The sequence below is a fragment of the Zea mays genome, chromosome 6 (genome assembly GCF_902167145.1).
Source record: "Zea mays cultivar B73 chromosome 6, Zm-B73-REFERENCE-NAM-5.0, whole genome shotgun sequence".
NCBI classification, from domain to species: domain Eukaryota; kingdom Viridiplantae; phylum Streptophyta; class Magnoliopsida; order Poales; family Poaceae; genus Zea; species Zea mays.
In genome coordinates, this window is record NC_050101.1 from 107,584,949 (window position 1) to 107,608,816 (window position 23,868).

Sequence of the window (23,868 nt, forward strand, 5' to 3'; positions counted from 1 at the left end):
GAAAATCCAGAGACGCTCCGCTATAATTCACCGGATTGTCCGGTGTACACCGGACAGTGTCCGGTGCTCCAAAGAAGAGCGGCTCTGGAACTCGCCAGCTTCGGGAATTCACAACGGCTAGTCCTCTATAATTCATCGGACATGTCTGGTGTACACCGGACTGTCCGGTGTGACAACGAAGCAACGGATACTTCGGCGCCAACGGCTACCTGCAGCGCATTGAATGCGCGCCAGCACGCGCAGAAGTCAGGCACGCCCATGCTGGTGCACCGGACACTCTACAGTGCATGTCCGGCGCGCCACCGGACATCCAGGCGGGCCCAGAAGACAGAGCTCCAACGGTCGGAACCCAACGGCTTTGGTGACGTGGCTGGCGCACCGGACATGTCCGGTGTGCACCGGACTGTCCGGGGCACCATACGACAGACAGCCCCACCAAACGGCTAGTTTGGTGGTTGGGGCTATAAATACCCCCAACCACCCCACATTCAAGTCATCCAAGTTTTCCCACTTCAACTACTTACAAGAGCTCTAGCATTCAATTCTAGACACACCCAAGTGATCAAATCCTCTCCAAACTCCACACAACGCCCTAGTGATTAGAGAGAGAGATTTGCTTGTGTTCTTTCGAGCTCTTGCGCTTGGATTGCTTTCTTCTTTCTTTGATTCTTCATTGCGATCAAACTCACTTGTAATTAAGGCAAGAGACACCAATCTTGTGGTGGTCCTTGTGGGAACTTTGTGTTCCAAGTGATTAAGAAGAAAAGCTCACTCGGTCCGAGGGATCGTTTGAGAGAGGGAAAGGGTTGAAAGAGACCCGGTCTTTGTGACCACCTCAACGGGGAGTAGGTTTGCGAGAACCGAACCTCGGTAAAACAAATCCGCGTGTCACACTCTTTATTTGCTTGCGATTTGTTTTTGCACTCTCTCTCGCGGACTCGATTATATTTCTAACGCTAACCCGGCTTGTAGTTGTGATTATTTTTGAGAATTTCAGTTTCGCCCTATTCACCCCCCCCTCTAGGCGACTTTCAGCGCGGAACCGCGACCCGTCCCGGGGAGCGGCAACCTTGTCCCCGCGCAGTGCGGTCCCGACGGGCGACGTCAGTTGCTCCGATTCCGGACTCGTGGGGCCACGGATCCCCTCTTCGTTCTTGACGACGAGCGGGAGGAGCAGTCTTGGGACGAGCTTCGCGAGTGTGCCGAGGCGACGGTGGGGTCGCTTCGGTCGACCTTGGAGGTCCTTTGCAGGGACGTTCCCAAGATCCTCCAGGTAATGATTTCAAACATACCTTTCACGTGATTAAGGCGTTCTTTATGACGCCCCGCTTCCTTCCCTTAGGATCTGACGGATCTGAGCGTCGCCAAGTCGTCGTTAATCCGCCACGAGGCCGATGTCTGAGGTTCGCTGCGGTCCCTGAGGACCACACTTGTCAGAGCTACCGAGCGCCTCTCCCAACGGAGCGCCGAGGTGGCGGACCTTCGGTTGCTCTGTGTCGATCTGGGAGCAGAGGCATCAGCGGCACGCGCAGAGGTGCAGCGGCAGCAGTTGGAGCTTGGCCAGGTCATCGGCGAGCGGGACCAATCTCGAGGCCGGGCCGCCGAGGCTGAAAGCCGGGCTGAGGCTCTTGGAGTCCAGTTAGCCGAGGCGTCTGCTCAGGCCGGGGCCTTTGCAACAGACCTAGCCATGGCCCAAGCCGTGTCCTCGGAGCAACGCGCCCAAGCTGATGGTCTGTCTTGGCTGTTTTAAGATTTTGATTCGGCTTCGTTTCTCAACTCGTGTTTGAAGTCTTCCGCTTTGGCTGTTCGCAGAGCTCGAGTCTGCCCTTGATAAGTCCGCCAAGGCGCTTGCTCAGGCGGCCGAGCAGAGGGAGGATGACCACGCGGCCATGTCCGAGGCCATCTCGGCCTTCTGCCGAGTCTTTGGCTTCGACGACGTCCCCTCGGGAAGCTCCCCTCAAAGTCGCCTGCAGGCCTTGGGTGACCATGCGCACGGCAGACTCCGTGAGGCGCTGCATCACGGCGTCAGGCGGGCCTTCGCCGTGCTCGCTTCCCACTATGACGTGGATCTGGAGCGGGTCAGCGAGGGGTATTGCCTTCCTGACGAAGACGAAGCTGCCCTGACTGAAGTCCAGAGGCTTGATGCGGCCACCGCGGGCCCAAGCGCGGTGCCGGCGACCACCTTCGAGGCAGAGATTCTCCCGCCCGCGCCGCCGTCCAAGGTCGGGGCGGATCTCGCCGAGGGTGGAGACGAAGCCAAAGGCACGACTCCTTCTCCGGGCGACGCCTGATTCTGCCGGAGCAGATTATTTTGAATGCATGCGTGTCTTTTGCGGTCGCCGAGGCCCGAATATTTTATCATCGTAATATAAGGTTGTGACACTTTTCCTCCTGTTTTGCGTATCCGGACTCGTTCGTCAGTAGCAGGATTGCTTACCCAAGTAAGAGTTATTTTTCGTGGTAGGCGACGAGTGAGGTATCCGTATCCCGGAGGCGTAGGAATCCCTCGGCTCGGTCGGCCTTGCCACTTACATGCACCCTTATTTGTTTCTTGGGGTCCTGTTACTGATATAACCGGGAGACGAGAAAGTCTTTTTGATGGAAGACTTTTTTCGAGAAAAATTTTGACGCAGAGGGGGTTCCCCCTTCTAGCCCCCGAGGAAGGGTCGGTCTTTGCCGAGGCAAGGCTGACCCTTCCTTGATGGTTAGACTTTGTATGTGAACGAGGTGTGCAGACGACTCGAAAGCATCTTAAGGGTAGAAGCGACGTAGCTTGCTGGATGTTCCAAGTGTTGTTGTAGACCTCGTCTTGGCTGTTGGCCAGCTTGTACGTTTCGGGCTTTAGAACCTTGGCGATGATGAACGGTCCTTCCCAGGGAGACGTGAGCTTGTGCCGCCCTCGGCCGTCTTGCCGCAGTCGAAGCACCAAGTCGCCCACCTGGAGGTCTCGGGATCGAACCCCTCGGGCGTGGTAGCGTCGCAGGGACTGCTGGTACCGCGCCGAGTGTAGTAAGGCTGTGTCCCGAGCCTCTTCCAGCTGGTCCAGTGAGTCTTCTCGGTTGGTTTGATTGCTTTGGTCGTCGTACGCCCTCGCCCTCGGGGAACCGTATTCTAAGTCTATGGGCAAGATGGCCTCGGCCCCATAGACTAGAAAGAACAGTGTGAAGCCCATGGCTCGGCTCGGCGTTGTCCTCAGACTCCAGACCATCGAGGGGAGTTCATTCATCCATCGCCTGTCGAACTTGTTGAGGATTCACGCCATTCGCCTTGAGGCACCGGAATGTCGTTTCAAGGTGGAGAGGAGGTCGGAGGATTTCCTCGTCTTGACTACGATGTCATCGACGTAAGCCTCGACCGTTCGACTAATGTCCTCGCCTATGGCTCTGCGCTTTTCTGCGTCGAATCGGTGCAGAGGCTGCTTCACGGGTCGGGCTCCAGCTCGGATATCCAGCGAGTGCTCAGCGACATCCCTCGGTATGCCAGGCATGTCTGAGGGACTCCACGCGAAGACTTTGGCGTTCGCGCGGAGTAAGTCGACGAGCACAGCTTCCTATTTGGGGTCGAGCTCGGAGCCGATCCGTATCTGCTTGGAGGTATCGTTGCTGGGGTCGAGAGGGACGGACTTAACCATCTCTGCTGGCTCGAAGTTGCCGGCATGGCGCTTCACATCTGGCGCCTCCTTGGAGAGGCTCTCCAGGTCGGCAATGAGGGTCTTGGATTCGGCGAGGGCCTCGGCGTACTCCACACACTCCACGTCGCATTCGTACGCGTGTCGGTACGTGGGACCGACGGTGATGACCCCGTTGGGGCCCGACATCTTGAGCTTGAGGTAGGTGTAGTTGGGGACAGCCATGAACTTGGCGTAGCATGGCCTCCCCAGTACTGCGTGGTAGGTTCCTCGGAACCCGACCACCTCGAACGTGAGGATTTCCCTTCGGAAGTTGGAGGGAGTCCCGAAGCAGACGGGCAGATCGAGTTGTCTGAGGGGTCGGACGCGTTTCCCGGGGACGATCTCGTGAAAAGGCGTCGCGCCGGCCCGGATCGAGGACAGATTGATCTGCAGGAGCCCGTGGGTTTCGGCGTAGATGATGTTGAGGCTGCTGCCTCCGTCCATGAGGACCTTGGTGAGCCTGACGTTGCTGATGACGGGATCGACAACGAGCGGGTACTTCCCCGGGCTCGACACGCGGTCGGGGTGGTCGCCCCGGTCGAAGGTGATGGGCTTGTCGAACAAGTCTAGGTAGTCTGGTGCCGCCACCTTTACCGAGCAGACCCCCCGACGCTCTTGTTTGCGGTGCCGAGTCGAGGCGTTCGCCACGTGCCCACCGTAAATCATGAAGCAGTCGTGGACCTCAGGGAACTCCTCCGCCTTGTGATCCTCCTTCTTGTCGTTGTTGTGAGCCCTGCCACCTTCCGCAGGTGGCCCGGCCTTGTGAAAGTGGCGCCGAAGCATGACGCACTCCTCAAGGGTGTGCTTGACGGGTCCCTGATGATAGGGGCACGACTCCTTGAGCATCTTGTCGAAGGGATTGGCACCTCCGGGAGGTTTCCGAGGGTTCTTGTACTCGGCCGCGGCGACAAGGTCCGCGTCGGCGGCGTTTCGCTTGCGACTTCTTCTTGCCCTTCTTCTTGGTGCCGCGCGGAGTGGACGCCTCGGGGACCTCCTCCGGCTGGCAGCCCTGGGGCTGCTTGTCCTTTCGGAAGATGGCCTCAACCGCCTCCTGGCCAGAGGCGAACTTGGTGGCGATGTCCATCAGCTCGCTCGCCCTGGTGGGGGTCTTGCGACCCAGCTTGCTCACCAGGTCGCGGCAGGTGGTGCCGGCGAGGAACGCGCCGATGACATCCGAGTCGGTGATGTTGGGCAGCTCGGTGCGCTGCTTCGAGAATTGCCGGATGTAGTCCCAGAGAGACTCTCCCGGCTGCTGGCGGCAGCTTCGGAGATCCCAGGAGTTCCCAGGGTGCACGTACGTGCCCTGGAAGTTGCCGGCGAAAGCTTGGACCAGGTCGTCCCAGTTGGAGATCTGCCCCGGAGGCAGGTGCTCCAGCCAGGCTCGAGCGGTGTCAGAGAGGAACAGGGGGAGGTTGCGGATGACGAGGTTGTCGTCGTCCGTTCCACCCAGCTGGCAGGCCAGTCGGTAGTCCGCGAGCCACAGCTCCGGCCTTGTTTCCCCCCGAGTACTTTGCGATGGTAGTTGGGGTTCGGAACCGGGTCGGGAATGGCGCCCGTCGTATGGCCCGACTGAAGGCTTGCGAACCGGGTGGTTCAGGCGAGGGACTCCGATCCTCCCCGCTGTTGTAGCGTCCCCACGTCTGGGGTGGTAGCCTCAGCGCACCCTCTCGTCGAGGTGGGCTCGACGGTTGCCGTGGCGGCGCTCATTGCCGAGGCGGCCCGAGGCCGCAGGCGCTGAGTTGCGCGTGCGCCCGGTGTGGACCGAGGCTTCCCGCATGAATCGGGAAGTCGTGGCGCGATGCTCCGAGGGGTACCCCTGCCTTCGGGAGGCAGAGCTTTCGGCCCGTCGGACCGCGGCATCCTCCAGGAGATTCTTGAGCTCTCCCTGGATACGCCGCCCTTCGGTGGTCGATGGTTTCGGCATCGCGAGGAGTAGTATTGCTGCCGCAGTCAGGTTCTGGCCGACCCCACTGGAAGCCGGTGGCGGCCTTGCCCTGACGTCGTCGACAATGCGGTGCTGGATGCCCTGGGGCAGATGACGCGCTTCTCCGGCCGGTGCTCGGTCCGCCCATTCCTGCCCAATGTTCCGCTGGAACTGCTCAAGTGTTCCTGCTCCCTCGTCGAGCCTGGCCTGTACCTCGCGGATTTGCTCGAGCTGTGAGTCCTGACCCTCCGCAGGGACTGGGACCACGGCTAGCTCCCGAAGGATGTCAACGCGAGGCGCAGGCCTAGGGGGATCGCCGTTTTCCGGTATACCAAGATGGTTGCCTTCACCGGGACCCCCTAGATCGACGTGGAAACATTCACGACTTGGGCCGCAGTCCTCGTCGCCGAAGCTGCGGCTACCGTCGGAACAATTGGAAAGGCAGTAGTCACATGCGGTCATGAAGTCCCGCATGGCACTGGGGTTATCGAGCCCGGAGAAATCCCAACAGAAGTCGAGCTCGTCATCTTCCTCGGAACCCGGGGGCCCGTAGGTCGAGACGGCCGTCAACAGGTCCCAGGGTGATCGCATGTGATACCCCGGAGGGTCCAGACATGCCTTTATGAAAACATGCACCAAAGCGGGGTCGCTCGGTGGATCGTAACTGAATTCAAAAGGCATGGAACTGGAAACGGACGGTACCTCTTGATCGACGGGTGGTGACGAAGTTGCGTCGGGGACGGACTGCACCGTTGTCTCAGGTACGAGGCTGACGCCTAGCATGTCCTTCGCGAGCGTGCTGGCGTCGTCCGTCTGCTTGGAGTTGGCATGTTGCGGGGAAACGGCGCCCGTCTTCGTCTCAGACGCGAGGTCGACGCCCGACGCGTCCCCTGTTGGGGCGCCGGCGCCGTCGACTCGCTCGACAGCCGACGAGGTGCCGCCTCCTACTTGGCCATGCCTGCCCCGCCTCCTCCTCCGTCGGCGGGGAAGGTGACGGGACAGACCCGGATGTTGCTCTTCCGCCACGAGGGGAAGACGTCGTCGATTTCGCCGCCGGCGGGCGGGCTGATGGCCGCCATTGTCGTTGTCGCGCGGCGGAGGAAGAAGTATCATGTCGTAGCTGCCGTCGAGGGACATGAACTCTAGACTCCCGAAACGAAGCATCGTCCCGGGTTGGAAAGGTTGCTGGAGACTACCTATCTGGAGCTTGACGGGAAGCTATTCGTCAACACGCAGCAGGCCCCTACCTGGCGCGCCAACTGTCGGCGTTTCGACCCCGGGGGGGTCCCTGGACCGACGATTAAATTGTCGTCGCGTGTCCCAGCCCAGATGGGTCGGCGCGGGACGGAGCACGAAGGGGAATAGAGGAAGGGAGGCAAGCAAAAGGGGAAACCCGCGGCCTTCATGTTGTCCTGCGCCCAGGTCGGGTGCGCTTGCAGTAGGGGGTTACAAGCGTTCGCGTGGGAGAGAGCGAGAAGCCTTAGGCGTCGTCCCGTTCCCCCGTGCGGCCAACCTTCTCTATGAGAGCCCTGGACCTTCCTTTTTGAGAGCACCTAGAGGGGGGGTGAATAGGTGATCCTATAAAACTTTAAACTTAAGCCACAAAAACTTTGTTAGGCATTAGCACAATAATAGCCAAGTGGCTAGAGAGAAGTCTCAACAAAACACAATAACCACAAGAGATCAATCACAGAGATGGCACAGTGGTTTATCCCGTGGTTCGGCCAAGACCAACGCTTGCCTACTCCACGTTGTGGCGTCCCAACGGACGAGGGTTGCAATCAACCCCTCTCAAGTGGTCCAAGGACCTACTTGAATACCACGGTGTTTTGCTTTGCTTTTCTTAATCCCGTTTGCGAGGAATCTCCACAACTTGGAGCCTATCGCCCTTACACTTGAAGTTCACAAAGAAGCACGGAGCAAGGGAGGGATTAGCAACTCACACAAGACACAAAGATCACAGCAAATACGCACACACAAGACCCAGACTTGAGCTCAAGAAACTAGCACACTAGAACGGAGCTCAAATCACTAGAATGTCTAACAAGTGAGCAAGAATGGAGTGTGAGTGATCAAGAGTGCTCTAGGAATGCTTGGTGTCCTCCTCCATGCGCCTAGGGGTCCCTTTTATAGCCCCAAGGCAGCTAGGAGCCGTTGAGAGCAATCTGGGAAGGCAATTCTTGCCTTCTGTCGTCTGGCGCACCGGACAGTCCGGTGCACACCGGACAGTGTCCGGTGCCCAATTTCTTTCCTTCTACGGCAAAGCCGACCGTTGGCAGCCAGAGAGCCGTTGGCGCACCGGACATGTCCGGTGCACACCGGACAGTCCGGTGCCCCCTTCTAGCCGTTGGCTCGGCCACGTGTCCCGCGCAGATCACGCGGTCGACCGTTGGCCTGGTCGACCGTTGGCTCACCGGACAGTCCGGTGCACACCGGACAGTCCGGTGAATTATAGCCGTACGTCGCCGGTGAATTCTCGAGAGCGGCCAGTTTGCTCGAGCCAGCCTGGCGCACCGGACACTGTCCGGTGCACCACCGGACAGTCCGGTGCTCCCAGACTGAGCAGACTTTGGCTGAACAAGGCCATCTCATTTCCAATTCGATTTTTCCTGTTTCCAGCACTTAGACACAATACATTAGTCTCTAAAACAATGTACTAAGTCTGAGAAACATACCTTTATCCTTGATTTGTACTTTGTTCACCATTTTATACTTAGGCACTTGTGTTGGACACTAAATCACCAAAATACTTAGAAATGGCCCAAGGGCACATTTCCCTTTCAATCTCCCCGTTTTTGGTGATTTATGCCAACACAATATAAAGTGAGTAGAACAAATACAAAGTCAATTCAAATAAGAACTCAAATTGTTTTGATTCAAATTTGACATATATGGATCACTCTTTGCCACCACTTGGTTTGTTTTTGCAAATCAAACTCAAATTTCTATCTCTAAGTCAAATACTCATGTTAAGACATAAAGAGAGTCATTCCAAGAGAAATTGATTCAAGATTTCAAAAACTCTCAAAAACTCCCCTTTTTTCCCATAATCAACATTTCTCCCCACAAGAAGCCAATTTTGACAAGAGAGACAATAAAAGAGTTTTGACAAACCAAAAGCTCTATTCTACGATTTTCAAAATCTCTCAAGTGGTAGCTGATCCATTTATCTCTTTGGCCTTTATTTTCTCCCCCTTTGGCATCAATCACCAAAACGAGATTAATCTTGGCCCCAGAACCCCATTGCCTCACCAAAATCTTCAATAAGAATACAAAGGCAATAAGAGTACATGAGATGAACTTGGAATAAGTTACCCTCTCATCGGAGTGCAGTGGAAGTCTTTCATGGTCCAAGTTCACCTTTTCCCTTTCAAACCTCCTTTGAGACTAAAACAAGCAAACTCAAGCACATGGTTAGTCTCAAAGGGTCAAGTTGTAGCACAACTCCCCCTAAATATGTGCATCACTTGCAAAAAGGACTTGTGAGGTCCGGGGAGTGTTTGTACAACTTGAGCACCATAAGTAAGCAACGAAATGCATAAGGAACATGATCAAGGGCATAAACACATGTATGCAATAAATCAATCCAGGTTCCGCGAATCTAAGACATTTAGCTCACTACGCAGCCTGCAAAAGGTCTTCTCATCTAGAGGTTTGGTAAAGATATCGGCTAGCGGGTTCTCGGTGCTAACATGAAACACTTCGATATCTCCCTTTTGCTGGTGGTCTCTCAAAAAGTGATGCCGGATGTCTATGTGCTTTGTGCGGCTGTGTTCAACAGGATTTTCCGCCATGCGGATAGCACTCTCATTATCACATAGGAGTGGGACTTTGCTCAGATTGTAGCCAAAGTCCCTGAGGGTTTGCCTCATCCACAGTAGTTGCGCGCAACACTTTCCTGCGGCAACGTACTCGGCCTCAGCGGTGGATAGGGCAACGGAGGTTTGTTTCTTAGAATTCCATGACACCAGGGACCTTCCTAAGAATTGGCACGTCCCCGATGTACTCTTCCTATCGACTTTACCATGCTCTTGGGGCTTGCTTAAGTCCATAGAGCGCCTTAGAGAGCTTACACACGTGGTCGGGGTACCGTTCATCCTCAAAGCCAGGGGGTTGCTCTACGTACACCTCCTCCTTGATTGGCCTGTTGAGGAAAGCGCTCTTCACATCCATTTGGAACAACCTGAAAGAATGGTGAGCGGCATATGCTAGCAAAATACGAATGGACTCTAGCCTAGCCACAGGAGCAAAAGTCTCCTCAAAGTCCAAACCTGCGACTTGGGCATAACCTTTTGCCACAAGTCGAGCCTTGTTCCTCGTCACCACTCCGTGCTCGTCTTGTTTGTTGCGGAACACCCACTTGGTTCCCACAACATTTTGCTTAGGACGAGGCACCAGTGTCCAAACTTCATTCCTTTTGAAGTTGTTGAGCTCCTCCTGCATGGCCAACACCCAGTCCGGATCTAGCAAGGCCTCTTCTACCCTGAAAGGCTCAATAGAAGAGACAAAGGAGTAATGCTCACAAAAACTAACTAATTGAGATCGAGTAGTTACTCCCTTGCTAATATCACCCAAAATCTGATCGACGGGATGATCCCTTTGAATCATCGCTCGGACTTGAGTTGGAGGTGCCGGTTGTGCTTCTTCCTCCATTACTTGATCATCTTGTGCTCCCCCTTGATCATACGCCTCCTTTTGATGAACCTGTTCATCTTCTTGAGTTGGGGAATGCACCATTGTTGAGGAAGAAGGTTGATCTTGCTCCTTTTGTTCCTGTGGTCGTACATCACCAATCGCCATGGTTCGTATAGCGGCCGTCGGAATATCTTCTTCATCTACATCATCAAGATCAACAACTTGCTCTCTTGGAGAGCCATTAGTCTCATCAAATACAACGTCGCTAGAGACTTCAACCAAACCCGATGATTTGTTGAAGACTCTATACGCCTTTGTATTTGAATCATAACCTAACAAAAACCCTTCTACAGCTTTGGGAGCAAACTTAGAATTTCTAACCTTTTTCACTAGAATGTAGCATTTGCTCCCAAATACACGAAAGTAAGATATATTGGGTTTGTTACCGGTTAGAAGCTCATACGACGTCTTCTTGAGGAGGCGATGAAGGTAGACCCGGTTGATGGCGTGGCAAGCCGTGTTCACGGCTTCCGACCAAAAACGCTCGGGGGTCTTGAACTCTCCAAGCATCGTTCTTGCCATATCGATTAGCGTCCTGTTCTTCCTCTCTACCACACCATTTTGCTGTGGTGTGTAGGGAGCGGAGAACTCGTGCTTGATCCCTTCCTCCTCAAGGTACTCCTCCACTTGAAGGTTCTTGAACTCAGACCCATTGTCGCTCCTTATCTTCTTCACCTTGAGCTCAAACTCGTTTTGAGCTCTCCTTAGGAAGCGCTTGAGGGTCCCTTGGGTTTCAGACTTATCCTGCAAAAAGAATACCCAAGTGAAGCGGGAAAAGTCATCGACAATAACTAAACCATACTTACTCCCTCCTATGCTTAGATAGGCGATAGGTCCGAAGAGGTCCATATGTAGCAGCTCCAGGGGTCTTGATGTGGTCATCACATTCTTGCTGTGATGTGCTCCTCCCACTTGTTTACCTGCTTGACAAGCTGCACAAGGTCTATCTTTTTCGAATTGCACGTTAGTTAAACCTATCACGTGTTCTCCCTTTAGAAGCTTGTGAAGGTTCTTCATCCCTACATGTGCTAAGCGACGATGCCACAGCCAGCCCATGCTAGTCTTAGCAATTAAGCATGCATCTAGACCGGCCTCTTCTTTTGCAAAATCAACTAAGTAAAGTTTGTCATCTAATACACCCTTAAAAGCTAGTGAACCATCACTTCTTCTAAAGACAGACACATCTATGTTTGTGAATAAACAATTGTATCCCATATTGCATAATTGACTAACAGATAGTAAATTATATCCCAGAGACTCAACTAAAAACACATTAGAAATAGAGTGCTCATTTGAGATTGCAATTTTACCTAACCCTTTTACCTTGCCTTGGTTCCCATCACCGAATATTATTGAATCTTGGGAATCCTTGTTCTTGACGTAGGAGGTAAACATCTTCTTCTCCCCCGTCATGTGGTTTGTGCATCCACTGTCGATAATCCAACTTGAACCCCCGGATGCATAAACCTGCAAGGCAAATTTAGGCTTGGGTCTTAGGTACCCAACTCTTGTTGGGTCCTACAAGGTTAGTCACAATTGTCTTAGGGACCCAAATGCAAGTTTTATCTCCCTTGCATTTTGCCCCTAATTTTCTAGCAACTATCTTCCTATCTTTTCTACAAATAGCAAAGGAAGCATTTAAAGCATGATATATTGTAGAAGGACCATCCATAACTTTCCTAGAAACATGAACAATATTCTTTCTAGGCACATGATGAACATAACTCCTAGACATGTCTCTATCATGCATATAAGAAGAACTGGAAGCAAACATAGCATGTGAATCATAAGCATGTGAATCATAACTTCTATAGTCATTTCTAGCATGTCTCCTATTATGATACATAAAAGCATGGTTCTTCTTAGTATTACTTGCCATAGGAGTCTTCCCTTTCTCCTTGGCGGGGATGAGAACCTTATGGCTTGTTAAGTTCTTGGCTTCCCTCTTGAAGCCAAGTCCATCCTTAATTGAGGGGTGTCTACCAATCGTGTAGGCATCCCTCGCAAATTTTAGCTTATCAAATTCGCTCTTGCTAGTCTTAAGTTGAGCATTAAGACTAGTCAATTCATCATTAAGTTTGGAAATTGAAACTAGGTGTTCACTACAAGCATCAATGTCAAAATCTTTACACCTATTACAAGTTGCAACAATTTCTACACAAGATGTTGATTTACTAGCTATTTCTAACTTAGCATTCAAATCATCATTAATGCTCCTTAAGTTAGAAATTGTCTCATGGCAAGAAGATAATTCACAAGAAAGCATTTCATTTCTTTTAACTTCTAGAGCATGAGATTTTTGTGCTTCTACAAATTTGTAATGTTCTTCATACAACAAATCCTCTTGTTTTTCTAAAAGCCTATTCTTATCAGTCAAGGCATCAATCAATTCATTAATTTTATCTACCTTGGTTCTATCTAGGCCCTTAAATAAACATGAATAATCTATTTCATCCTCATCACTAGATTCGTCCTCACTTGAAGAAGCATAAGTAGAGTTTCGAGTACATACCTTCTTCTCCCTTGCCATAAGGCATGTGTGACGCTCGTTGGGGAAGAGGGATGACTTGTTGAAGGCGGTGGCGGCGAGTCCTTCATTGTCGGAGTCGAAAGAGGAGCAATCCGAATCCCACTCCTTGCCTAGATGCGCCTCGCCCTTTGCCTTCTTATAGTTCTTCTTCTTCTCCCTCTTGTTCCCTTGATCCTGATCACTATCATTGTCGGGACAGTTAGCAATAAAATGACCAAGCTTACCACATTTGAAGCATGAGCGCTTCCCCTTTGTCTTGGTCTTGCTTGGCTGCCCCTTTCGACCTTTTAGCGCCGTCTTGAATCTCTTGATGATGAGAGCCATCTCTTCATCATTAAGTCCGGCAGCCTTGATTTGTGCCACCTTGCTAGGTAGCGTCTCCTTGCTTCTTGTTGCCTTGAGAGCAAGAGGTTGAGGCTCATTGATTGGACCATTCAATGCGTCATCCACGTATCTTGCTTCCTTGATCATCATTCGTCCGCTTACGAACTTTCCAAGTATCTCCTCGGGCGTCATCTTGGTGTACCTAGGATTCTCACGAATATTGTTTACGAGATGAGGATCAAGGACAGTAAAAGACCTTAGCATTAGGCGGACGACGTCATGGTCCGTCCATCGCGTGCTTCCATAGCTTCTTATCTTGTTGACAAGAGTCTTGAGCCGGTTGTACGTTTGGGTTGGCTCTTCTCCCCTTATCATAGCGAATCTCCCGAGTTCGCCCTCCACCAACTCCATCTTGGTGAGCATTGTGACGTCATTCCCCTCATGAGAGATCTTGAGGGTGTCCCAAATTTGCTTGGCATTATCCAAGCCGCTCACTTTGTGGTATTCATCCCTGCACAATGAAGCTAGAAGAACAATAGTAGCTTGTGCATTTTTATGAATTTGCTCATTAATGAACATGGGACTATCCGTACTATCAAAGTGCATTCCACTCTCTACAATCTCCCATATACTAGGATGGAGAGAGAACAAGTGGCTACGCATTTTGTGACTCCAAAATCCGTAGTTCTCTCCATCAAAATGAGGAGGTTTACCAAGTGGAATAGATAATAAATGAGCATTTGTACTTTGAGGAATACGAGAGTAATCAAAAGAAAAGTTTGAATTGACCGTTTTCTTTTTCTCGTAGTCGTCGTCGTCCTTTTGGGAAGAGGAAGATTCGTCGCTGTCGTAGTAGACGATCTCCTTGATGCGCCTTGTCTTCTTCTTCTTCCCGTCTTTGCGCTTGTGGCCCGAGCCCGAGTCGGTAGGCTTGTCACCCTTCGGCTCGTTGAAGATAGACTCCTTCTCGTTGTTGTTGACCACCATCCCCTTTCCCTTAGGATCCATCTCTTCGGGTGATTAGTCCCTTCTTGAAGAGAACGGCTCCGATACCAATTGAGAGCACCTAGAGGGGGGTGAATAGGTGATCCTATAAAACTTTAAACTTAAGCCACAAAAACTTTGTTAGGCGTTAGCACAATAATAGCCAAGTGGCTAGAGAGAAGTCTCAACAAAACACAATAACCACAAGAGATCAATCACAGAGATGGTACAGTGGTTTATCCCGTGGTTCGGCCAAGACCAACGCTTGCCTACTCCACGTTGTGGCGTCCCAACGGACGAGGGTTGCAATCAACCCCTCTCAAGTGGTCCAAGGACCTACTTGAATACCACAGTGTTTTGCTTTGCTTTTCTTAATCCCGTTTGCGAGGAATCTCCACAACTTGGAGCCTCTCGCCCTTACACTTGAAGTTCACAAAGAAGCACGAAGCAAGGGAGGGATTAGCAACTCACACAAGACACAAAGATCACAGCAAATACGCACACACAAGACCCAGACTTGAGCTCAAGAAACTAGCACACTAGAACGGAGCTCAATCACTAGAATGTCTAACAAGTGAGCAAGAATGGAGTGTGAGTGATCAAGAGTGATCTAGGAATGCTTGGTGTCCTCCTCCATGCGCCTAGGGGTCCCTTTTATAGCCCCAAGGCAGCTAGGAGCCGTTGAGAGCAATCTGGGAAGGCAATTCTTGCCTTCTGTCGTCTGGCGCACCGGACAGTGTCCGGTGCCCGATTTCTTTCCTTCTACGGCAAAGCCGACCGTTGGCAGCCAGAGAGCCGTTGGCGCACCGGACATGTCCGGTGCACACCGGACAGTCCGGTGCCCCCTTCTAGCCGTTGGCTCGGCCACTTGTCCCGCAGATCGCGCGACCGACCGTTGGCCCGGCCGACCGTTGGCTCACCGGACAGTCCGGTGCACACCGGACAGTCCGGTGAATTATAGCCGTACGTCGCCGGTGAATTCCCGAGAGCGGCCAGTTCGCTCGAGCCAGCCTGGCGCACCGGACACTGTCCGGTGCACCACCGGACAGTCCGGTGCTCCCAGACTGAGCAGACTTTGGCTGAACAAGGCCATCTCATTTCCAATTCGATTTTTCCTGTTTCCAGCACATAGACACAATACATTAGTCTCTAAAACAATGTACTAAGTCTGAGAAACATACCTTTATCCTTGATTTGTACTTTGTTCACCATTTTATACTTAGGCACTTGTGTTAGACACTAAATCACCAAAATACTTAGAAATGGCCCAAGGGCACATTTCCCTTTCACTTTTATAGGCGTAAGGAGAGGGTCCAGGTGTACAACGGGGAGCGTAGCAGTGTGCTAACGTGTCTAGCAGAGAGGAGCTAGAGCCCTAAGTACATGCCATCGTGACAGTCGGAGAGGTTTTGGCACCCTGTTCATGTGATGTCGTGGCCGTCGGAGGAGTTCTGGAGCCTTGCGGAAGGACAGCTGTCGGGGCTGTCGAGTCCTTGCTGACGTCTCCTTGCTTCCGTAAGGGGCTAAGAGCCGCCGTCGTCATGGAGCACGCGGAGCGCCATCATTATTTGTTTACCGGGGCGAGCCTGATGGGACGCCGGTCTTGTCCCCCGTAGCCTGAGCGAGCTAGGGGTAGGGTAATAATGGCCCTTCTTGTGACGTGGTCGGTTCGAGCCCTTGGGTCGGGTGAGGCGGAGACTCCTCCGAGGTCGAGTCTGTCTTCCGAGGCTGAGTCCGAGCCCTGGGGTCGGGCGAGGCGGAGTTCGTCGTCTTTCGGAGCCGAGGCTAAGTTCGAGCCCTGGGGTCGGGTGAGGCGGAGTTCATCGTCTTCCAGAGCCGAGGCTAAGTCCGAGCCCTGGGGTCGGGCGAGGCGGAGTTCGTCGTCTTCCGGAGCCGAGGCTAAGTCCGAGCCCTGGGGTCGGGCGAGGCGGAGTTCGTCGTCTTCCGGAGCCGAGACGGGGGCCGAGCCTTGGGGTCGGGCGAGGCGGAGCTTCCTATGACGCCCGAGGCCGGACTTGGCTGCCATCAGCCTTACCCTGTTGAGTGGCACAGCAGTCGGAGTGACGCAGGCGGCGCTGTTTTCTTGTCAGGTTGGTCAGTGGAGCGGCGAAGTGACTGCGGTCACTTCGGCTCTGTCGACTGAAAAGCGCTCGTCAGGATAAGGTGTCAGGCCATTCTTGCATTAAATGCTCCTGCGATATGGTCGGTTGGCGTAGTGATCTGACCAAGGTTGCTTCTCTGCGAAGGCTGGGCCTCGGGCGAGCCGGAGGTGTGTCCGTTGCTTGAGGGGGCCCCTCGGGCGAGGCGTGAATCCTCCGGGGTCGGCTGCCCTTGCCCGAGGCTGGGCTCGGGCGAGGCGAGATCGTGTCCCTTGAGTGGACAGAGCCTTGGCCTAATCGCACCCATCAGGCCTTTGCAGCTTTGTGCTGATGAGGGTTACCAGCTGAGATTAGGAGTCTTGGGGGTACCCCTAATTATGGTCCCCGACAGTATTGGTTACCTGTTACTGGTTCACCAGTATTCAAGAGTATAGGCGTATGATCGGATATATCTCTACTCAACGCCACTACAGAGGATAAAGGATATTTAGCTTCCCAATCTGTATTAACCAAAATACGATCCAACTTTTCGAAAGTTGGGTGTGGAAGGTTATTGGCCCAAGTGAATTGTCTCCCTATTGAGGCATGCCACTATGTTTTGTCTAGGAATTATTATGGACTGTATGCAGGACAGAAACTGATCCTTTTTTTGGCCACGCAGACTAAAAAGGTTAGTTCTTCAGCCATCCAAACTTTCCCTTAATATTACTCATTGGTGTAAATATGCTTGTGTGCTTTGAATTGTAATCCCACAGGTTCAAGGTTCTGTGAATTCTATGTTTGGGAAAACTGAAGAAAGGCAATAGAAACATGTAACCTTTTTAAATGATGCTTTCAGGTTGGTGATGTTGTTTTGCCACCTTGGGCTAAAGGCAATGCTAGAGAATTAATTAGGAAGCATGGATCAGAGTTCAGAACTGGTCGTTTCACTAACGTTTTGCTGACATGACAACTGACCTAAACTCGTGGATTTTGGAAATCATCCATAGCATCGGCCGATACAGGCAGCACCTACACTGGTGGTAATGAACTTGAAGATCTGGGCCCAAAACCGTAGAGAGCTGACCGATGGCATTGATATGATAGCAGGCCATCTCATACGTGGGTACTGGGTGGGGATGTTGAAATCAAATCATTCCAATTTAAGACTAAAAAACAATAATGTAGGTGGATTCTACGGTACTTAACTGCGCCTACCCGACTACAACTCTTAGTTACTTTGTTGCAGAGATGGTCATTCGAGTTTGCGCTGTGCAAAGATTTGATAGTTTGAGGAGCAATGGCACAGCCGCAGTCCCACACCGAGGGTTTTCATGCCTTGTAGTAGAATAAAATAATTTCAGGGCACAAAACCTTTATGTCACATTAATTGTGTGCAGGGGGTACATATACATCTTCTGATATTCAATAAATTAATAAATCTGGTGGGGGGGGGGGGGGGGGGGGGGAGCTTGTGAGGGATAAAAGCAAAATGAGCTCCATCCCTGTATCAACTTCAAATCTTGATCAAGTTATTGCATTTTGAGGCTACAAAGGAATAGACAACAATAATAGAAAGAAAAGGTACATATAGATGTGCATCATGGTCATTTCATCTCCACCTTGCAATCTCTTCACTGGAACTCTGTATATCCAGTGTTTGTTTTCTTACCTTATGAATTGTTGTCTCTCGGTTGAGTTGAAAGTCTGCATTCATTTACTGCACAGATAGTGTCATGGTTGTTTTTTTTTTACATTTAGTAACTGAACGTTTTCTCTTAATTTGCATGAAAAATGAGTGAATGTGTTATGTAGAGCCCACATGTCAGGAACCGCAAAGTGTTCCTTACATATTTCTGCTTAATATTGAGTTATTAAAACATGGTATATCAATCATGTTAAGTTGCAAGGATTCTATTGTATGTTCATGAATCTGCTATCTAAAAGATGATGTTCTAGATCTTGGATTTCACATTTTGACTGTTAATGAAGGCTCAAAGGATGTTTGTAACAGACCCTAGCTAGGAATTAGTTTATGCACATTCTCATTCATTTTATTTTGATGAGATTTAGAACAGTTAGCCATGCATGTTCTAAGATACACTCTTAGAGCAGCTGGAGTGCTATTAAAGCAAAGCTGTGGACTGCACAAACATGTCGTTCTGCTTTAACAGCAACAACGAAAAAAACTAGTTGTAGATACTGGTAATACCAAAACGAGAGTAAATAGTGGTAGTACTTTGAGCAGGATTGCTTCTATCTAAAAGAGTGGTTATATCCAATCTCATCCAAAGATAGATGCGAACACAGTAGGAAAAAAAAAAACAGTTTGCAACCTTAGTTGTGTGAATATGCATGATTTTTTTATTCTTATTGATTGATTATAAATTCTTAATACTATTCCTCTGTCAAATGTAGCAGTTAAACTATTTTCTAACTAGGAATATTCAGAAGAAATGATAGATACTTCCAGACAAGAGGTAGATATCTATTGATCCATATTTACGCATCCCGTGACCAAAGGTCTCCTGATGGCATATTGGTTTAAAAATGGACATGGCCATCTGGATCACCATAGAGATGGCTTCTGTACTGTTCAGCCCTTTCTACAAGCGCACACTAAGTCTGTGATTGCAATCTTAAATGGCAAATAGGTTATCTCCATGGACTGTAAGTCTTTATCATTACCTACTAGAACGTTACTTAATTTGTCCCTTTTCAGCATCACAGATAAAATGCTCCAAAAGAAACTTGTTTTAGGAGAGACTGGGAAGCTCTTGGAGATGTTTCAGGGGAACTGTTGAAGACATATTTTTATGTTTTTTTCTAAAAAAATTGATTTAGGAGAGACTGGAAAACTCTTGGGGATGCTCTTAGGGCTAGTGTGGAAGTTTAAATACCGAAGGGGATTGAATGACCTAAAATCTCCTCCTTATTCAAAATTATATAAGGACTAGTTTAGGAGCCACAAAACCGGAGGGGTTAAAGGGCTAAAATCTCTCCTTATATAATTTTGAATAAGGAGGGGATTTTAGCTCCTCTAATCCCTCCCGTATTTAGACTCCCAAACTAGTCTTAAGAAAGAAATTTTATCCCCTCCAATACTCTTCGGTTTTGTGACTCCTAAACTAAGTTAATAAATCAGGAGCTGCTGGGCTGTGCAAAAGTCTGGAAACTGTTTCCATTATTAAAAAAAATATCTATGTCCGTTTATCCATATTTGTTCCTGGAACCAGGAGACTACGCCGCATGCTTCTGGCGGTACAGGTCGCATCACTCCTCGCTCGATGGTGTTGAGTTCGCGGCGGAGCAAGCTGTCGAACCGCCGCCGGTGTCTCTGGCGAAGAGCCTGGCTTCTCTCGCCGATGAGTCGGCCGCGGCCGTCTAGAGGCAGAGGAAGCCCCTCACGCGCGGAAGGAGCGGAAGCAGTTGGCCGAGCTCCCTCCCCATCAAGGAGCAGTATACCTCAACGGCAAGTTCTACGACCTCATTGACAAGGTAGTAGTGGCAAATGCTGCGGCGCTGGAGGATGCATATACCACATGGTGCGTCGAAATTTAAACGTCATCTGCAAATGATGACGTCTGCTTTGCCACGTTGGCAGAGGAGCTGAGGAGTTCCGATGTCCGAGCAACTGCTTTCTTATTGGCGGGGAAGAGAAAACGAGAAGGACACATTGTTCTTCCTAAGCACAAGAACCCCATACAATTGCTTCTATCGGAGCCGACAACAATCACAATAGTTACTCAATGATCTTTTCAACTCTAAGACTCTGTCTAGATGACAACAACCATCGAAAGTAACCCGAGCAAATCAGCCGTCATGCCTAGAAACTCCAAAAGAACGTGTAAACTAACCCTAAAACAAATATTAGTCAAGAATAGAGGTTTTTTTACTCCAACAACTCTCTCATTCTTCATAAAAAATTCGCGTCCTGCATCCACAGCCTACTCTCCCTCATATTTTGGTGTGTTTCATCCCTCCCCAATCCATTCTTCAACGTATCGGATCATCCAGAGCCTCCCGACGACTATACAGATTGCGCCACATGTCATATTTAGAGAAACTGTTGGAGTACCCATCAATATCACTAATAAAACTTTTTAGCCTACTCTTAATAATTAGTTTTTGGGGTAAAAATTTTAACATCCTTTTGGAGTTGCTCTAACTAGTGCCACAAGGATAAAAAAAACGTAATGCAAATGCACTAGAGGCTCTCTAATCCCACCCAAATGTGAAAATATTTGAGTGCAGGTTAGTGGAGCGTGTTTTCAGCTCTCAAAGGGTGGCCTTGGCCAGCTAAAGGGGTATTTGTAACCCCGTCAAACAGTCTAACCGTTACCCTTTTGGGGCTAACTGCGGGTGAACCGGATGCTCCACACTAGCACCGGACAACTTTACAGGACATGCTTAAATGTCAAATTCCAACATTCAACTCAACTAGCCGCTGTAGACGCTTATTCGGCGCCCTTGTCTAGTGCACACTGAACTTGTCTAATGTGTGTTGGCACACAAATGCTCGAAGAACACCCTCTAAAAAATAGGACAGTAGCCCTATGTGGTGTCAAATCGGACATGTCTAGTGTCCCCTTTAGAAAAAGCACTCATTTATGTGCTCGACTTGGCTTCATCAGACATGGTCCGGGTGCCCTTGTTTGGTTGGTGTACACCGGACACCACTATGCTCGGATGAAACATGTGTGAGAGAAAAACTAGCCCTCTTGACCGGTGCACCAGTCCGGTGCCACACTGGGTAAGTACGGTGGATGCTCAATAGTTGTAAGGATGCAAGTGAACCGACTCTTAAATATTTTGTTAAATATGTAAGTCTAGAGTTAGCATTTTTAAAGTGTTTTCACAAACATTTTCACTCGCTCTTCGTAGTGTCACTTAAGCCTATATACAAATACATGTTGATCCAAATATTTAGTGGCATTAAATGGCTGAGATTACTAATAAAACTCTCATCTTAATAGTATGGTCATCTATCCTAAACCTGATCACACATTCTATTACATCTTGGTCCACAAAATAAAATCCCTATTTTATATGTTGTCTTGAGGTTATAGGGTTTTGTTTTTCTCTTTGTTAATTTTCAAATGTTGAGCACTTAATCACATATGGCGACTACCATCATCACCTTATGAGTGCCATCTTTGCCCAATCTTGGTGTGGACATAATATATCTCAATCATAGCACTTAGAGTAGAGGTTAGTCTACCAAAAGAAGTGGAACATAAGTATCATGATTCACCACATAGGAGGAGAAGGACCAGTTATTTTTTTTAGCCATAACTAAACACATGTATCTAACAAGAAGGAAAAAGCCATATTCGACATTTAGGATGGCAAACCAAAAGAAAAATGAGAGGAAAACATGCTAGTTATATGCTACATGGGTATACCCTATCTACTTCTAGTTGTTCTTGGGAGGGTGTTTCCGGGGTGAACGGTAATCAGCAGTGAAGGGAATGTGTCCATCGAAGTAAACCTTCGGTGTATGTTTGCTACAATTCATACTTAAGTCCTTCCCTCCTCCATGTCCGCATTTTCCAACAGCATATTTTGCACCTGAGTCTGTTCTGATTCCGGAATTCTCTGTTTCCTTCTGCTCCATGACTGCATCTCCGAAAGCCAGCCTTCGACCTGTCAGTACGTTGCTTCTGGCGGTCTCCTCACCTGTCCTGATCTTGCCAACACTGAGTTCCTGCATTCGGCACATTCATTAGTTTCTGGATGAGCCATATGGCTACATGTTTTATTACTTGACATTGCTTCAGATTCTTACCAGCTTGATATCTGCTCCCCCCTTGCTGCCAGTTACTGAGAGTAATTCTGAAAACAGACAGGAAGGTGTGTCAGTTCATCAAACATGCATGCTTAAACTGAGAAGGGAACGAGGTGGGAAGTTCATCAAACATGCATGCTTAAACTGAGAAGGGAGATGATTATGTCTAACCTCTATGCGCGATGGCGACGAAGGGGCCAAGGGTGTCCGAGACGACGGCCAGCCCAAGCAAGAAGCTTACACAGTTTAACGGCCGCATAACTAACTGTTCAGCCCTGCTTGCTTTTTAGGTATGTCTGTCATTAAACTAACAGAAACGGAAGGAGAGGGAAAGCAGGACAAAGGAAGGGTAGTTTTATAGGCCTTCAGAGAGACATGTGTACTCCATTATATTGGTCAAAGCAGAGTTCCAATACCTCCTCTTTCTATTCATAGAAGAATTGTTGGACCTGTACTTTAATCCATACAACTAGGCAGGTCCCCGGCAATTTTTTTATTGGCTTAATCTAGCATATTCATTCATGTCATGTGCCTGGGAGATCTCAAAGTCTGTCCATTGCCATTTGCCAAAGATTAGTTTCCTAGGATCTCATGCACAGTGAGAGTGCTTCAAGGATTGGCAAATTGCTTGAGATAGATGATTTTGATCACAGTGTGGAAGAAGGGGCAAACTTTAGTCGCCAACTGGAGAGGGTGTCAGTAAACAAGGCCAGAACCTAGAGTTTCACCTCCCGTTGATCTTAAGCAACGCGACCATATTGAATCATCAAATTAGGTGATAATCTAGAGACAACTGGTGGTGGTGTGAAACAGCCGCCCTGGACAAGCATACTGATACTGTACCTGGAGAGACAGCCAACACGGTCTTCTGAGACTTACCAGCTAGCAGCATGCGTGCCATTGTCTCGGCATTGCGGTTTGCCTATTCCATTCCATGCATCTGAACGAACTCTGAAGTGGAATGATTCAGATCACTGCGCTGCGTCCTTCATTTGTTTTCCCCACTGACCGAGGTCGTCGTCGGTGATCTGTTCTTCGGGTGTTGGGGGAGTTTGTAGTGCATCGACCGGGGACATCACCAATTGATACAATGTCAGGTGTTGGGTATGTCTCTTCTTTGCTTTGCTTTGCTTTGCTGGCCAAGTGGCCATGGCGGCCCTGGTCCCTGGTGGCGTCGCGCTACAGGCGGTAGACACTGTAGCATCGTGGGGGCAGCCGCACACATACACCACGTCGGGGGTCACGCCGTGGCTCATGGCTGACCTCCACGCCTCCAGCTCTCGGGCAGAACATTGGCGCCATCGCGCTGCCAGGCGAACGTGACACGCCAGCTCTCGGGCAGAACAGCGGGGTGGTCGACGCGACACGCAGGCTGCCGCTTTCCGCGACGTCGTGGGCCGCGGTGCAGCTCCCGCGGCGGGGCCGGCTACGAGGTCCGATCTGGTGGGTCCACCCGGCAGAGCCGGCAATGGAGGAAATAAACCGAGGCAGAGGGAGCGCCGGCCTTAGCAAGGGGAGGCGGGCGAACGTGCGCCGGGGCCTCGGACGCCGCCGGACGCATCATTCGCATTAATTTTACTGGGGACTGGGGAGGCGGCGGCGGCGTCGAAGGAGCGAGAGAAGGGGACTGGGGATGCGGAGCACGAGGGCGTGCGCTCCGTCGCTCCGATCGTGGCGGCAGGCAGCGACACATTTTTCCTACTCACGGTAGCCGCGCGCAGCTCGGATCGAGGGTTGTACGAGTACGAGTGAGTTCCAAGGTTTCATTGGCAAAAGCACTTGACTATGCATATTCGATACACATTCGCATAATTCACAATGAGATATAGAAAAAATGGGCGACACGGGCAGCGAGATCCCGAAAGCAACAGTTTC

General features: G+C 50.3%; 1 protein-coding gene across 1 annotated transcript; it reads right to left on the reverse strand.

The window, feature by feature from the left end:
* Positions 1–21,465: 21,465 nt before the first annotated feature.
* LOC103629718 (uncharacterized) lies at positions 21,466–23,661 on the reverse strand. The gene is made up of 3 exons (XM_008650834.4): positions 22,165–23,661; positions 21,994–22,040; positions 21,466–21,912 (listed from the first exon to the last, which is right to left on the reverse strand). Exons 1-3 carry the CDS (start codon positions 22,250–22,252, stop codon positions 21,622–21,624), a joined length of 426 nt encoding a protein of 141 aa, XP_008649056.1. The 5' UTR covers positions 22,253–23,661; the 3' UTR covers positions 21,466–21,621.
* Between the last annotated feature and the right edge of the window lie 207 nt (positions 23,662–23,868).